At 36.2% G+C, this 17,956-nt stretch overlaps 1 protein-coding gene across 1 annotated transcript in view; it reads left to right on the top strand.

Annotated features, from left to right (window-relative positions):
• UBN2 (ubinuclein 2) overlaps window positions 1-17,956 on the top strand; it is a gene marked incomplete at its 5' end in the record, with an annotated part of 119,626 nt that overhangs the window by 89,042 nt on the left and 12,628 nt on the right. Inside the window, 2 exons of the mRNA XM_044679008.1 lie at window positions 14,161-15,198; window positions 15,268-15,789. Coding sequence (XP_044534943.1) covers window positions 14,161-15,198; window positions 15,268-15,789 — 1,560 coding nt within the window. The remainder of the gene's footprint in view (window positions 1-14,160; window positions 15,199-15,267; window positions 15,790-17,956) is intronic.

The following is a 17,956-nucleotide window of genomic DNA, read 5'->3' as shown; positions in this document are numbered from 1 at the left end:
TCCCCTAGCTTTTGCACTGGCTATCCTCCATGCTTAGAAGGCATTCCTCCAGAGAGTCTCCATCTTCTGTCAAGCATTATGAAACTCTTCCTGAATCCCTCAACTGTTATGGTTCTCCAAAGGCTACTCTGTATATGTTTATTTACTTTATAGTCATGCTGTATATATTTTATAGGTAACTGTCTACTCCGCTTGAATGCAACTAGCTCCTTAGGGGTAGAGATGGTTTCATTCTATGAATTTATCTGCTCAGCACCTATCACAGTGGTTGGCACAGTCACATAATAAGCACTCAAAAATACTTGCTGATTGATTGAATGAGGAAGTTCTGAATTGATTTCTGCATCTAACACACAGTGGGTTTGACTAAAGGTCTGAAAAAGGTTTACCTGCCATCTCACACTTAAAAATCATTGTGCCTCAAAACTCAGGAAAATTACAATCTAAAATCTAAGGGGAAAATGCCCTGTCCCCAGCACAATTGAAGAAAACAGAGTAATATTTTCCCATATCTATGGTAGTTCCTTTCTTCACTCAGTTCCAGGAAAAATACCATCTTTTACCAGATGAATTTGTAACATTTCCCTTTATTATGTACTAAGGACTATACAATTAAAGAGGTTTCCTTATTTACCTTATTTTCCAAGGAACCCAGCTAGCTAAATAAACTCAGTGTTCAAATATAATAACTAACTTACCTCAAGTGTCTGTTAACACAGATTAAAATCTGCTTATTTTAACAGTTCTGGTTGTTTTTATTTTGAAATAAATTGCTTCAACTGTAATTTTATAAGGAACCTCAAGTTCATTTTTTGAAGTAAGAAAGAAATAATCCTATGGAAACAATAAAATATTTAAAAAGTTCTTGGCCTGGGAATTATTAGTGTAAAAAACAAACTAACAAATATTTAGAAGTTACAGGAGATAATATGTCTTTGGAGAAAACTTTCCATTCAAGCCCTTTTCTCTTGTTTCAGGGATAAATCATCTTATTCAGGTCTTCATTATCTCTTGCTTAGTTTGCATTGGCCTTCTAATTATATCTCTGCCTTATATCTCTCTCTACTTCAGATCATTCTCTAATAGGGGACTAAGAGAGCAGGAAATATTTATTAAGGTGGCAGGCAGGACACTAAGTACTTTACAAATATTATATTTGAGCCTCACAATTATAGAAGGTGAGGTGCCATTATTATCCCTATTTAATAATTGAGGGAAATGGGGCAGACGACTTACTGAACTTAAGATTCAATTGAATCTCAAGGTTGAATTTGAACTCAGGTCTTCCTGATTTAAAGTTATCCACAGCAATACCTAGCCACCTAACACTGCCAAAGGGATTTTTCTAAGTGCAGATCTAATTATATTACTGTCCTGTTCAAATTCCATTGGCTCCCAATTGCCTCTAGGATAAACTAAGTTCCTCTCTTTAGTTTCTAAAGGCATCAGGTTACATGACCCTCTCCTGCATCATCATTTTGTGAACTAATCTAACCAACATTCTTTCTGCTCCTCATACATCTCGCTTCAATGGCTGCCTTGTCTACGCCTTTGTGTTGGTCTATCCTTTTCTGCAGTCCACTATCTGCAGTGGACTCTCTCATCACAGAATCTCTTTCTTTCTTGAAGGTGCAGATAAAGCATCACCACCTACATAAAACCTTTTCTGATTCCAATGGCTAGTGCCCTTCCCTTCCCTAAATAACTTGTATTAAAGCTACTTTTCATTTTTTTCTCCTTTTTATATCTCTCCTCCATTAGAATATAAGCTTTTTGAGAGTAAATCTGTTTTATTACTTTACTTTTTTCACTAGCACTTAGCACAGTGCATGTTACATAGTAGGTGCCATGTAAGCATATTAAAGTTTTGTTCTTAAGGAAAATAAGAAAGAAATATTTATCCAGTCTCAAGTCCTTTTGAGATACACTTGAATGAAGGAAACCTTATTACCATTTAATCAATTTTCTAGGATAACAATCTTCTCCCTTTTTTCAAAAGCCTAACCACTTTCTGATAGGAACATGTAAAAAAAAGTTAAGAATATATTCTATGGTACCAAAAAATGAACTAAGGGTGGTGACCAGATTTAAAAATGGGAGACCACCTTAACTTTTTAAAGGGTCACTGCCTAATCTCCACTCTTAACCAGATAAAATGGTTTAAGAAATGATTCCCTAGGATGAGTCCACATTTTAAGGGATAATTGTGCTGTATGGTAAATACACATTTTAACTAAATATTCATCTAAGCTCTGCAACCATTTTCTATTATATTGTGAAGTTTTCCTTCCTTGCTCAGAAATAATATAAATTTTAAGTCCAAAATGGCTAATAGACAGATTTCCAAGAGCACACGGTGATTCTGCCAGTTTAAATTCTCTAAGCAGAAAAATGCTGAGATTACAATAATCTAAATTATTAAAGTTGTTTCTATCATGCATTTGCTTAAAATGCAAAGAACAGAATGTTCTTCTATAGCACTTATAATGTTTGTTGACTGACTGACTGATTTCACCACAGAAATAATGATTTTCTAAACTATAGAATAGAGTATTCTAATCAATTGAAAATTTAATTTGTGAACATGTTCATGAACTAACCATAATAATTTCTTTTTTAGCCCTTACCTTCCATTTTAGAATTAATACTGTGTACTGGAGCTGGGCAATGGGGGTTTAGGGATTTGTCCAGGGTCATACAGGTAGGAAGTGCCTGAGGCCAGATTTGATCCCAGGATCTCCCATCTCTAAGGCTGGCTCTCAATCCACTGAGCCATCTAACTGTCCCCTTAATGATACCTTAATGCTTTAAAAGGTGAAGACAGAAAAAATAACTGATATTCAGGATACATGTGGACTAGAAATTCATTGACCAACTCAGATTTTTTATAGTATAGAAGAAGAAAAAGTGTGGTATAATAGAGAGCTGGCTTCTGAATCCTGAAGAGCTGAGTTCAGGAACTGCCTCTGACACTTACTGGCTATATGGCTATGGGCAAACCACTTAACCTCATGGGATTCTAAGCAACTCTTTAAGAGAAAATTGCAGGAAAGGTACTCGTTTGCATTAATAAGAGTGAGGTTTCTATGTGTAGATTATGGAAACAAGTACAAGGAAATGATGATTCTATTCATTAAAAACTTAGGAAGCACCTAATTTGTGCAAGAAACCATGTGAAGGTATAGAGGAGAGATTAGGTCTGATAAGAACATTCTCAAGAGTGCTAAAGCCTAGAATGATAGAGGTAGTGGTGAACAGTGAAGATAACAGTGATTAGCACATGAGGCACTTAATGTTTGCTGAATGACTTCTTTTTAAAAAATACTTGGGATTCTAAGAGGTCAAGATGACTGCAGAATGCATTCCTCGCATGAGATTTGCCTTCTTATACAAAGATACAGAGATGAGAGACAGAGTATGGTGAATGAGGTCAATAGGTCAGTCTAGTTGGCCCATAGAGTATGCAAAGGGAAATAATGTAAAGGAAGTATGGGAAGTCACATTATAAAGAACTTTAACAGCCAAAAAGAAGAATTTGTATTTGATCTTAAAAGGCAACAGGGAACCAACTATTAGAGGTTCTTAAACAGAAAAGTGACATGGTCAAATCAATGTTTTAAAAGCAGTATCACTCTGGCAGCTGTGTGGAGAATAGATTGCAAAAGGGAAAGACTGGAGGCAGAAACCAATTAAGAAGATACCACAATAGTCTAAAGAAATAGGATGACAGCTGCATGACAGTAGAGTCAGAATGCAAAAGACATTTTAGAAGTAGACCTGACAAGACTTGGCCACAGAATGGATTTGGGAGGTAAGGGAGATAGAACAGTTCAGTATGACTACAAAATTGCAAAAATGGTTAACTCGAAATATGGTAGGATACTCTACAAAAACAGGAAAACTAATAGGCATACTGGTTTAGGGGGGAAATCAATTAACAGAGTAGTTATGAGGAGGAAAAGAAGGGCATAAGGAGATTATGCAAGTTTGGATTTTTCTCTAAGCAGAAAAATGCTTAGATTATAATAAAATAAACTGTTTCTGTCAGGCTTGTGCCAAAAACACAGAATATAGAATTTTTCCCCCATATAACAATAAATTTTATTGAGCTGATGTCAAGATGACTTGGATTCAAATCTGGCCTTTGATACTTGTGTGATCCTAGGCTAGAGTCACTAAGCCCCCATTGTTTGCCCCTTACTGGTCTTCTATCTCAGAATTAATACTAAGATAGAAGGTAAGTGTTTCAAATAAATAAATATTTGTTGACTGACTGATTTCTCCACAGAAATACTTTATACAGCATTTACTATGTACCAGGCATTACAGTAGGTACAAATATTATCTAATTTGACCTCATCTGATGGTAAGTAAGCACCTAGTTTTATATGTTGAAGCTACCAGGTAAATCACATTCTAGGATACAATGAAAGAACTGGCAGTTGGAGCTGTTCAGTATTGTGAGTAATCACTGCAATATCTTGGAAAAATATGCCAGAGGGCAAATGTTTTGATTTTTAATGAAAGGAAACTAGAAGGAGTCTAAAACTATAGATAGTGATCTCTACTTCTTATTTTTGGAGAAATCCTATCGTTAAAAAGTTGATTTGTGAACTTTCATAAAGAGAAGCAGTAATAATTAAATATCAGCATGGCTACATTAACAAAGCATCATGTTAGACTCATCTCATTTCCTTTTTTTGACAGTTAAGTAGGTTGGTAGAAGTTGGAGAACAAAGTACACACAAATTTCAGTAAAACATTTAGTTTCTAAAACCATCCTTATGAATAAGAAAGATGAATGTGGACTAAATGTCCAAAAAAAATCATATGATCAAAGATTTTGAACAGGAAAGTGTCTTCAAAGGTAGAGGTCAATACTTTCATTTGAGAAAATTAAGGCTGAGAAAGGTTTAGTGATTAACTGATTGGTACAAGGTCATAGCAGAGAAGGAACACAAGCCTAGGTCCTCTTCTTTTTCTAAATTAAGAATTCTCAATTACACCAAATTGATAGTATAGTCACAAAAATTTGGAATTGATTCAATTGTTATTGTTTAGTTGCTCAGTCATTTCTTTTTTTTCCTTTTTTTTTTTTTTTTAAACCCTCACCTTCCATCGTGGAGTCAACACAGTGTATTGGCGTCAAAGCAGAACAGTGATAAGAGCTAGGCAATGGGGGTCAAGTGACTTGCCCAGGGTCACACAGCTGGGAAGTGTCTGAGGTCAGATTTGAACCTAGGACCTCCCATCTCTAGGCCTGGCTCTCAATCCACTGAGCTACCCAGCTGCCCCTAGGTAACTGCTGAGGATGCAAAAGAGCCAGATCCATCCCAGCTCACTACACAAGAACTAAAGAATTTTCTTAGTAATGCCTACTAAAAAACCCATGGATTAACTGAATCCTATAATTACATCTGATTCCTAGGACCTCTCATCTCTAGGTCTGGCTCTCAATCCACTGAACTACCCAGCTACCAACTGCTCAGTCATTTCTGACTTTCCATGACTCCATGGTTCCTACTGTACATGGGGTTTTCTTGGCAAAGATATTATAATGGTTTGCCATTTCCTTCTCTAGTGGAGGAAGGCAAATAAAGGATAAGTGACTCACCCAAATTCACACAGCTAATAAGTGGCTAAGGCTTGGGTAATCTTGACTCTATGTCTAGTACTCTATCCACTGAACCAGCTACCTACCTCCAAATAGCTCAATAGCTAGACTAAAAAAGAAGATAACTACCCAGTAGAATGTACCAGGAGTGTCTTTGATGTTCTACTGTTAAAGAATTTTATTAATGACTTTTATTAAATCAAAGAAAGACAATATTACATAGTGTAGAGTCAGGAAGACCTTTGTTCAAATCTCATTTCTGACATTTCTACCTTGGTTACCAAGAGCAAACCATTATATCAGTATTTACCACACAGTTATGAAATTTAAGTGAGATTATGCATGCAAAAGGCAACTAGGTGGAAGAATAGATATATTGCAAGGAAGACTCATCTTTATGAATTCAAATATGGCCACAGGAGTGTACTATTTGTATGATTCTGGGCAAGTCACTTAGCCTTGTAGACCTCAGGTTCCTTCATGTAGAAAATGAGCTAGATAAGGAAATGGCAAACCACTTGAGTACTTTTGCCAAGAAGACCCCAAATGGGGTCATGAAGAGTTGGACATGTCTGAACATCAAAAATGTATGCAAAGCGCTTTGCAAGCCGTAACACGTTTTGTCAGCTATTATTATTGTGAAGCACAGATGATATTACTTATCAAATATACAGATGACATGAAACAGAAAGCTAGTCAACATAATGAATGATCAAGTTAGAATCAGAAAAGTTATTAATAAACTGGAATAAGGAGCCAAATCTAATAAGATGAAATTTAATAAAGATGAGTATAAATTTTTATACTTTCATTTAAAAATATTTACCTAATAACTACAAGATGATAAAAGTACAGCTAGCAAACCGCTCCTAGGAAAAATAACTGGGAGATTTTGGTGAATTAAAACATATATGTTAGTGAAAAATAAGACATAGACCAAAATCTTAAGGCTTTTGTAGGTTGCATTAAGAGAGGCACAGTGCGGGGGCAGCTGGGTGGCTCAGTAAATTGAGAGTCAGGACCAGAGTCAGGAGATCCTGGGTTCAAATCTGGCCTCAGATACTTCCTAGCTGTACTCCCTGGCAAGTCACTTGACCCCCATTGCCTAGCCCATACCACTCTTCTGCCTTAGAACCAATACATACTATTGATTCTAAGATGGAAGGTAAGGATTTAAAGAAAGAGAGAGAGAGAGAGAGAGAGAGAGGGGCACAGTGGAGTTGTGAACTGACAGCCACTCTGGAGAGCAATTTGGAACTATGCTAAAAGGTTTATAAAACTGTGCATACCCTTTGATGCAGCAATGCCACTACTAGCTGTGTATCCTAAAGAGATCAAAAAAGGAAGCAGAATTATATATACAAAAATATTTATAGCAGCTCTTTTTCTGGCGACAAAGACTGGGAAACTGAGAGAAGGCCTATCAATTGGGGAATGCCTAAACAAGTTGTAGTATTATAAGACTGTGACAGAATATTATTGTGCAACAAGATATGAAGAGCAGGATGCTTTCAGAAAACCTGGGAAGTCTTAAAATGAACTGATGTGAAGTGAAGAAAGAAGAACGAGAACACTGTACACAATAACAGAAATACTGTACAATGATCAATTGTGAATGACTTAGCTATTCTTGGCAATATAAAGATCCAAAATCATTTCAAAGGATTCATGATGAAAAATGCTATCCACCTCCAGAAAAAGAACAGTGCGGATCAAAGCATACTATTTTTTTTTACTTACTTTATTTTTTCATGGCTTTTTTTGGTCTTTTGTTTTCTTGACATGACTAATATGAAAATGTTTTGCATAATTGCACATATAAACTATATCAAATTACTTGTCTTCTCAGTGAGGTTGAGAGAATCTGAAACTTAATTTTTAAAAAATAAATGTTAAAAATTATTTTTACATGTAATTGGAAAAAATGTAAAAAAAAAAAAAAAGAGAGAGGCATAATGTCCTCCATTCTTCCCTGATCAAGGCAAAACTGGAATACTGTACTCAGTTCTGGACATCATATTTTAGGAACAGTATACACAAGTTGGAATATATCCAGAAGAGGTTGATCTGGAAGTTGAGAAGGTAAAGTATAATATAGAAAGTGTGGACAGACAATAAACCTGAAGATCAAAAAAAATATGGCAATTCTCTTTGCATGCCTGAAAGGCTATCATGTAGAAGAAGAATTAGACTTTTTCATCTTTACCCCAGAGAAGTAATGAGTAGAAGGTGTTATAAGGTTTTAAAGGAAAAACATCCTAATAATTAGAAAGAAAGAAATATGAAATGGTTTACTTCTGAGGTGAAACACTCAAACATTAAGCATCTATATTTTCCAGATGCTGTGCCAAGAATTAGTGATACAAAGACAAAAAAAAAATTGTAGTCTCAAGGACTTATTCAATCAGAAGAAACAACAAGTAGTTATAGAATAATTATATTCAGAACAAATGAAAAATGCAAGGTAAGGAGCGAGGGTGTTAACAGCTGGATAGATCAAAAGAATTTTCTGTAGAAGGCAGTGTTCCGAGTTGTATCTTGAAGGAAAGAGATTCTCTGAAGTAGAGGTGAGTAGAGAATGCCTTCTAAGCATGGAGAATAATAGCCAGTACAAAGGAAAAAAGATGGAATATGGAAATCCATGTGTGAGAAACAGAAGGCTAGTTTGGATAGACCAGAGTATAGGAATGGGAGTAATGTAAGATGAGGAGGGAAATACAGGTTGAGGTCAGGTTTTGAAGGACTTTGGATGTTAAAAGGAGTTGGTAAAATTACAAAATGTAAATTAAATGGTTTTGATTATATTAAACTAAAAAGCTTTTGTACAAACAAAAACAATGTAGTCAAAATCAGAAGGGAAACAACAAATTGGGAAAAAATCTTTATAACAAAAAACTCTGACAGGGGTCTAATTACTCAAATATACAAGGAGTTAAATCAATTGTATAAAAAATCAAGCCATTCCCCAATTGATAAATGGGCAAGAGACATGAATAGGCAATTTTCAGGTAAAGAAATCAAAAGTATCAATAAGCACATGAGAAAGTGTTCTAAATCTCTAATAATTAGAGAAATGCAAATCAAAACAACTCTAAGGTATCACCTCACACCTAGCAGATTGGCTAAAATGAAAGAAGGGGAGAGTAATGAATGTTGGAGGGGATGTGGCAAAATTGGGACATTGATGCATTGCTGGTGGAGTTGTGAAATGATCCGGCCATTCTGGCTGGCAATTTGGAACTATGCCCAAAGGGCTATAAAAGATTGCCTGCCCTTTGATCCAGCCATACCATTGCTGGGTTTGTACCCCAAACAGATCATAAATAAACAGACTTGTACGAAAATATTTATAGCTGCGCTTTTTGTAGTGGCAAAAAACTGGAAAATGAGGGTATGTCCTTCAATTGGGGAATGGCTGAACAAACTGTGGTATATGCGGGTGATGGAATACTGTTGTGCTAAAAGGAATAATAAACTGGAGGAATTCCATGCAAATTGGAGAGACCTCCAGGAAGTGATGCAGAGCGAAAGGAGCAGAGCCAGAAGAACATTGTACACAGAGACTGATATACTATGGTAAAATCAAATGTAATGGGCTCCTGTACCAGCAGCACTACAATGACACAAGACAGCTCTGAGGGATTTATGGTAAAGATGCTACCCACATTCAGAGGAAGGACTGCAGGAGAGGAAACATATAAGATAAACAATTGCTTGAATGCATGGGCTGAGGCGGACATGAATGGGAAATAGACCCTTAACAAGGACACATGTTACAACCAGTGGAAATGTACGTTGGCCATGGGTGGGGGGTGAAGGGGAAAGTAGGGGCATAAAGTATGTAAACAGATTAAAAACGAATATTAATAAATGTCTAATTAAAAAAAAAAGAAGATATTAGCAACAAAAATAATCCTGTTCCATAACCTTCTTATGATAAGCATCAGGACAGCCAGAAAATAGGGACATATAGACTTGGTCAAGATATTTGCCACTGTGAAGGAAAAGGTAAAGGGATAAACACATTGAACAAAATACATAATATCAGGTAATAAAACAAAATTTGCAACAAAAATCAGCAAAATTTCCAACAAAATTAACAAAATCAACAACAAATTTGAAACAGCAACACAAAATTCAAGAATAACCATCAAACACAACTCCTAAACTAATACATAAACATTCTTCTAACTAATAAATGCAAACAATTTTGGAAACTACATTTTAATACAACATTGCATAAGTTTTACAGCAAAATTACAACAAAACATTAATGCTAACATTGTGCTCATTTCATTAAGTTCCAGAACATTGCAGATCCTCCTAGAAAAAATTGTAGTTATTTAAAGGAGTTTGGCTTGTCTAGTCATTCAGAAAAGACCAAATAAATGACAAATTTCTTTTGCTCAGATTTCAACTAATATCCCTTTGGATACTATAGAACTTGTCCAACAGTCTTTATATCTAGGACAGATAGTACAAGTGGATAGTGGACTGAGCTAACAACTGAAAGGAGAGGTCTGGATTACTTTTGGGAAATTTCATAGCACTCATTGACTCCAAATTTCCTTTAACAGCAAAGGCTCATCCTTTTAGATAGACATTTTATTGGTATTGCTATTTAGCAGAGAGATCTGGAATACAGTGGTATTCTGGCTTCTGAAGAACTAAAGACTAGTATTATGGAGAGGGCAATGGAAGGTTTATGGTAGGTGTGAGGAGACTGCAATATATAAACAATGAAGAACTCCAAAGAACTGGAAGTAAAGGGTGTCATCAGGAAGGTATGACAGAAATAAATTGGATTGATCTTATGGTGAGGACAGCCATATTGCCCTCTGGTGCTTGTGGCATCAGGTAAAATTGAGGAAGGTCTCCAGTATGTTTGAGGAACAATCTTTTAATTGACTTTTTGAGAGGATATGAATCAGAGTGGTATGGGATAGATAGCCTTGGATAGACTATGATCTGCATCATTGGGGGAAATTCTTAAATTGATATGATACAGTTTTATTCAAGTGATTAACATACAGTAAATATATAGTTTTACTATTTTGCCTGGTTAGTTGATTTTCCCTCCTCTATTATTCTTGCTTTCCCACTGTACCTCACATCATTGTTATCACTGCCACATTTTTCCACCTCAGCATCTATATCACTTTTATTATCTTCACTTTTCTCAGCTTCAAGTCATGGTATATTTCCAGAATTTGATATATAGCATTTCTGAAACTTTTAACTGTAAGCTCTGGACTTATCCAATGATAGAGTTTATGTTTTGTTTTGTTTTGTTTTGTTTTTTAAAACCCTTACCTTCCATCTTGGAGTCAATACTGTGTATTGGCTCCAAGGCAGAAGAGTGCTAAGGGCTAGGCAATGGGGGGGAGAGGGGTGGTGTCAAATGACTTGCCCAAGGTCACTCAGCTAGGAAGTGTCTGAGGTCTGATTTGAACCTAGGACCTCCCATCTCTAGACCTGGCTCTCAATCCACTGAGCCACCCAGCTGTCCCTGATAGAGTTTTATTAAATTTCTTTATTTTTCTTTTTAAGTATTAAATCTTGATTTCTTGTCAACCATTTGTCTGTATTCACGCAGAACAATAGTTCTCAAAATTGGTCTGTGGACTCCTGGAGCTCTTTAATAAACTTTCAAGGCATTTTGAGATCAAAGCTATTTTTATAATGCTAAGATGTTTAATATCTAATACAGTAAGTGTTAGTAAATATAACCCACATAAAAACTCTTCAGGAGGCTTTCTACAATTTTTAAGAGTATAATGGGGGACTACGAGTAAAAAAGTTTGAGAATTGCTAACATAGAAAATTTTCCATACCTAGAATGCACCATCTCCACACCTTGTTAAAATCCTTCTATTCCTTTACTGTCCAGCTTAGATGCCATTAAGCATTTCCTGAATTTTGCTAGCTGAAAGTGATCTCTCCTTCCTCTAATTTTCTTATACCACTTTGGAACTCTCTTCATCACAGTCTATCTTTTATCATATTTATTTGTGAAACATTAGTTTTCCTTTCTAGACTATAAACTCCTTGAGGGCAGAAATTGAGTTACTTTCCATTTTTCTATTCTTATAGCTTAGCACAGTGTTTTATGCATAATAATTGCTTAACATATTTTCTATTGAATTCTTAACATAATCATAATATCTATTTTTACTTCTCTTATGATGGTATTTTTGTATTAGATTCCCTATAAATATCTATGGATAAACATTCTTTAACACTTAACCTCTTTTATTCTAAACTTTGTTCATGAATCCTTGATTGTTCTTACACTATCATAATTGTTTTTATTCTTCAAGAGTATTTTTGATGATAGATTAGATATCATTAATCAAAATAAACTGATTTCCCATAGCTACTACCTATTTAACTTTTTAGTACATAATCATAGTCTTTATGTAGTCTAGCATTTGATTTTTGATAGAGAAAACTTTTAATATTGCCAAGAAAGTTGGAAATCTGGGTACTAAAGTGCGCTTAGAGTATCTCAATCTTAAGGATTTCAAGAGACTACTTATCTACCCTCTCTGTTGCCTGGGTCCACTTAATTTCTCTAGTTCTCAGCTTCCTCCTGTATGAAACAGGTTGGCAGGTGAAAGATTAAGTGACTGAGGAAACAAGATTTCAGCTTCTGAGCATTTTGTTTTATTTAACATTGCATGCAAATCGCCTAAGAATTGGAACCAATTCCTTCTTCCACTTGGGGCAGGGCCCTGAATCCAGGGGAAGTCAGATTTTTATACATTTAAAGATAATCAAATAAGGCCAATTAATTAAGAGAAAACAATTAACCAGGATACATTAGATAATCTGACTTCTAATCAGAGAAAAGATTAAGAACTTTCCAAGTAGGGAGGGGAATAGAAAACAAGTATAATTCGTTTAAATTAGAAAAAGATGTTCTACTTTCCTTAAGTGTCTATGAACAATCAGTTGGCATGGAAACAATAACTGATTTATCTGTAGGGGGCTAATTTTCAAATAAGATGTAGGGGTTGCTTGAGATATATAATTGTGAGAAAACTCCTTGTATCAATCTTTGGATTTGACTGAGTTTCTAGTCAGAATAACCTAGGTCCTTGGCTAAGGGTCTCTAAGCAATGGGGAAAGATGGTCCAGTTACCCAGCCACTCAGGGCTAGGTTAGAACAATGCAATAATATTTTTCTCCAAATTCCACAATTGAGTAAAATTTTCTTACAAGACAGAAGTTGGACTAGGCTTATAATTGAGTAGAAACTAAGCTAACTCTAGAATTTATTCACAAGATGAAGTCAGTGTAGTTTTATTCAATTCCAAGTTAACCAAATGCTGTCTTAATCCCCTCCGTTCCTCAAATAGGAGACTTTTGACTATCCATAGAATTCCATATGCTATCTTTTAGGCCAGTGCTCTCAAACTCTAGTGGATCCTTGGGCAGCATATTTAAAAACCACAAGTTAATATTATTTGTTTCATTTTTATTTATTTTGCTAAATATTTCCAATTACATTACAATCTGATTCTGAGTAGTAAGTTTGATACATATACAGTTTCGATTAAATTCAGTGGAAATGTTCTCTCAAGTACATGCAGTATTTATTTAATAGAATTTTAAAATGCTTTTTACATATATATGGATTTATATTGATTTTATTTTCCCCCATGAGCTCTCATAGGCAAAAGGGTCTCCTTATTTTCTCCTTACTTTATGGTTGCTAAAAAAAAGTGAACTGTTTCAAAAAAAGTAATTGTTCTTTAAGAAATATCAATTTCCTATGCCTTCTCATTATTACCCTCTTCTCTTTTAATCCAGGGTGATTTTCAAAATGTAAATGGTTTTTTAAAAAATCATCTTCCTTTTTGATGGCATCTTTGTCATCTTTGTGTTAGGCAACAAAGTAAGATGTCAAGAACTAGAAATCATCTTTCTTGTTTTGAATAATGTGACATGAGCAAAAAGTGAAAACAAAAGTGAGGTTGAAAAAAGTGTCATTTAGTATAGATTGGAGTTGGAGGGGTTGGGACAGGCTGTGGACTATGAATCCATAAAATCAGACTCTGGTTGGACTAAATGCATAGGTAACCTGGCTTCATTGCTCCAAGATCCAGACTGCAAAGGAAATCTTAGGCAGAAGCAGAATCCAAGTTAAGGCAAGATTCAAATGAAGTATAAAGGAACAAAAGGAGGAAATAAGGAATAGTTATTTGGGAATTAACATAAGCAAATGAATCCACACTGAAATGTGCCTCCTGATTCTAGGATTATAGCTATAGTCTCCCTTTTGCCTTCTTTTGGAGCGGTCTTCTTGATTAAGTTAAAAAAAGGCCATTAACTGTGTGTTGGTCACCAGAGCAAAGTGAGAGGTCTAGAGGAACTTGTGGTTGATCATTATAGCAGTCAGAATACTAGGTCCTCTGACTCTTCATCACAATTCTAATAATGAAGATTTCCATGAAAACATTAAAACATTAATTGACAGGGAACTCTTTAATGTCTTAGAAATGTACAAATGGTAACTTTTTTCCCTTTGGCTTTTTTCCAAGGAGTGCAGTCCCAAAAAGGATCAGAAAATACCTGCATCTTTATTGTCTTCAGTTGGTGGTTCATCAGTGAGCTCTATTACTTCAGCTGTTGCCCCAACCAGTTCTAGCAGTACACCAGCCCAGGAAACTATTTGCCTTGATGATTCACTAGATGAAGACCTTTCTTTCCATCCGCCTTCACTGGATTCTGTTTCTGAGGCATTAGCTGTTATCAATAATGGGACCAAGGGCCCTCCAGTTGGCTCTGGAATAGGCATACCAACTACAAGACCTCGCCCAGGACTTCGGGAAGAAAAATTAGCAAGTATCATGAGCAAGCTTCCACTGGCTACTCCAAAAAAAATAGAGTCAGCTCAGACTGCACATTCATCAAGTCTTATTGCTGGCCATACTGGACCAGTACCAAAGAAACCCCAGGATTTAGCTCACACTGGCATCTCTTCAGGCCTTATTGCTGGTTCTTCAATTCAAAACCCTAAAGTTTCCTTAGAACCTTTGCCAGCCAGGCTTCTTCAGCAAGGACTCCAACGGTCAAGCCAAATCCAAGCATCTTCCTCTTCACAGACCCATGCTTCTTCCTCTGCCCAAGCCCAAGTTGCTGCCTCCTCTCATGTTTTGGTGACTTCTTCAGAGGCCCAAGAATCTTCCTCAGTAACACAAGCGACAAAGGTGCACCAGCATTCAGCTGTCCAACAAAACTATGTGTCACCATTACAAGCCACCATTAGTAAATCACAGACTAACCCAGTGGTCAAATTAAGTAGTAATCCCCAACTTTCTTGTTCATCCTCACTCATCAAGACTTCAGATAAACCACTTGTATATCGCCTTCCTTTATCTAACCCCTCATCTGGAAGTGGCTCTCAAGGATCCCATCCACTGGTCTCTCGGACAGCACCTAGCACCTCTACCTCTAGTAACTATTTAGCCAAGGCCATGGTGTCACAAGTTTCCACCCAGGGTTTCAAGTCTCCTTTTTCTATGGCTGCGTCCCCTAAACCTGCTGCATCCCCTAAACCCGCTGCATCCCCTAAGCCTGTAACATCACCTAAATCCTCTGCCTCACCCAAGCCTTCTGCCTCACCTAAGCCGTCCGCCTCACCCAAGCCCTCTGCTTCCCCCAAACCTCCTGCTTCCCCCAAACCCTCTATATCAACTAAACCTTCTATGTCAACTAAACTTATCATATCTAAATCAAATCCAACTTCCAAACCTGCCGTATCCCCCAGTTCTTCCAATTCAAGTGCACTAGTAGCCCAGAGTAGCCACTCTACCAGTAACAATCCAATCCATAAACAGCCCAGTGGAGTAAATATCAGCAGACAGTCTCCTACCTTGAATTTACTGTCCTCTAGTCGCACGTCAGGCCTTCAGTCTGCAAAAAATCTTCAGGCCTCTTCAAAATTAACTAACCCAGCATCCACTGGAACTGTTGGAAAGAATAGCTTGAGTGGAATTGTAATGAATGTACCTGCCAACAGAGGTGGCAATCTTAATTCGAGCGGAGCTAATAGGACTAGTCTCTCTGGGGGGACCGGAAGTGGAACACAGGGTGCTACTAAACAGTTGTCTGCTCCACATAGACCATCCACTGCCTCAGGGTCTTCAGTTGTAACAGCCAGTGTGCAGGTAAGTACTTAATCTACATTTATCTGATAATGTAAAAGATTCATTTATCATCACTTTTCCTAAGTCCTTTGGATAAAGTCTTACAAATTAATCTATGTTGGATCTATAAAATGCTATTTTTGTATATATTGGGCTTATCCAATTGCCAGTTAAAGATCAGGGGGAAAAAATTTTAAACCTTTTAGTATCTTAAAAAAATGATACTCATAGTTTTCTCACAATTGTTTTCTTGGCATTCAAAAAAAGAAAATAAGATTTCTAGAACTTTTTTCTTTTTAGTAATATGAAATTTGTTTTCCAGATGATTATGAAAGAAAGCTGAAGCCTCCAGTAATAAAATTCTAAAGCAATATTATCATTTTTTAAGTAATTACACTTTTCACTTGAAACCCTCACACTGAGTGGGTCTAGGAAGATATCTTAACGTGCCAAACTCATGGACATGTCATGCCTTGTCTTGTTATACTTTAGAGATCTTTCAAGATTTCTTACTACACTATACCCCTGTCCCCTCAGCCCTAGTTTTCAAAGTAAGCAAGATCATTTCACTGGCATCTATTCCAGATTTGATTCATTGTGGATTAATCCACTAGATAAATCCTACTCTGGAACTACTTAGTGATATATACTGATGAGTGTATTATGAAGCTTATAATTGTGATGCTATATTGGCCTTCTGTATTGCAGTGCAGTGAGCACTTCAAATGAAAAGTAGTCAATAATTACACAGCTTTATGGTAGTAGAAGAGTCCTCATTCTTCTCTTGCAGCTACATCCTTTTTTCCCCTCTAGTTAACTTCCTCCTCTGAAAGAGTGATGGCATTCATGGTCAGGAACAGAGAGGAAATACCAGTATCCATAGATGATACTTATTCTCCCAAGACTCCCTGTGGAACTGACAAATTAGGCTATCACCATTTTTTGCAATGAAGAGCATCTTAAGTCTTCACTTTTTTTCTCTTAACACATTAGAACTATTCATAAGCCATGTATAAGCAAATAATGTTTTTAAAAGATACTTTGTTATAAAACCCAGGTTAAATGAACAAGTAGTAGTATGAAAAAGGAAGACTTTACTAAGAAGAGAAGGTTTTTAATCTTTTAAATTCAAATTCAGATTGATATGAAATCTAACCTCACCTGTTTGGGTTGGCATAATCTTTAGGCAGAACTCGGTTCTCATTCCATTTGAGATTCTAATTCTTTTCCCTAACCCCCAACAGGTCTTTTCTGACTCTTCCTTCATGAACTGGGACTAACTTATTTTATCCTCTGTGTGAGATTACCTAGTACTTTTCCAAATTACAGTTATACTATCACTAGGAAGCAGATTGCCTTTTCGAAGTGTAAAACTAAATCTCTTTTTTTTCCAATCATCAAAGTGATTACTGTCCCCTGATTTCAGCTCTTTCCCACTAGGTTTCTTCTCTTAGCTCCCAAATTATTTATAAATTGACTGACAAGACCTAATAAGCCTTGTGAATTATGGCACTTCTCTTTGTTCAGACCACTGGGTCATTTTAACAGCTGCACATACTTTACTAGTTTCCAGTCTATGTTCAATTCAAGTTTAACCCAGAGGAAGGCCATCCATAAATACCTTTACTATGTTTATACATAGCTTTTTAAATATACGGTGATATTTGATAGACATAGACTTCTCTCACTCTAAGAAGTAGACAGAGTTTTTTTATCCAAAGACAGTAGCTAATTATATGTCAGAGAGCTGATTTGACAAGTACCAATGCTTTGATGTGAGTCCTGTGAGAGAATGACAAGCCTAGAAGTGATATGTAAATGGTAGTCTGTCAGGACTTACCCTAATCCTGCACTGTTTGTTAATATGAACCTGCAGTCTGACAACTGCCTAAAAATTAATCTGTGGGTGCAGTTGTATAGTCTACATCAAAGAGTTCAAATCAAGGACACTAATCATTCCTCTGTACTCTTGTGTTAACCAGATCAGACCTGAAGAACTGTGTCCACCCAGGTAGTATCTGCAGGAAGACAATGATGAGGAATCTTGCAAGAGCCTCATATGATGTATTATTCAAGGCAGTGGAGTTGCTTAGGCTGAAGAAGAGAAGACTTGGAGGAGATGTGATAACTCTTAAGAGTATCTTGTTTTGTATTGTTATTCCAGGGAGTTGAAGTAATTTAAATGAAT

The sequence above is a fragment of the Gracilinanus agilis genome, chromosome 5 (genome assembly GCF_016433145.1).
Source record: "Gracilinanus agilis isolate LMUSP501 chromosome 5, AgileGrace, whole genome shotgun sequence".
In the NCBI taxonomy this organism is placed as follows: domain Eukaryota; kingdom Metazoa; phylum Chordata; class Mammalia; order Didelphimorphia; family Didelphidae; genus Gracilinanus; species Gracilinanus agilis.
Note: the sequence above shows the minus strand (reverse complement) of the source record. Positions and strands in the feature narration are given on the sequence as shown.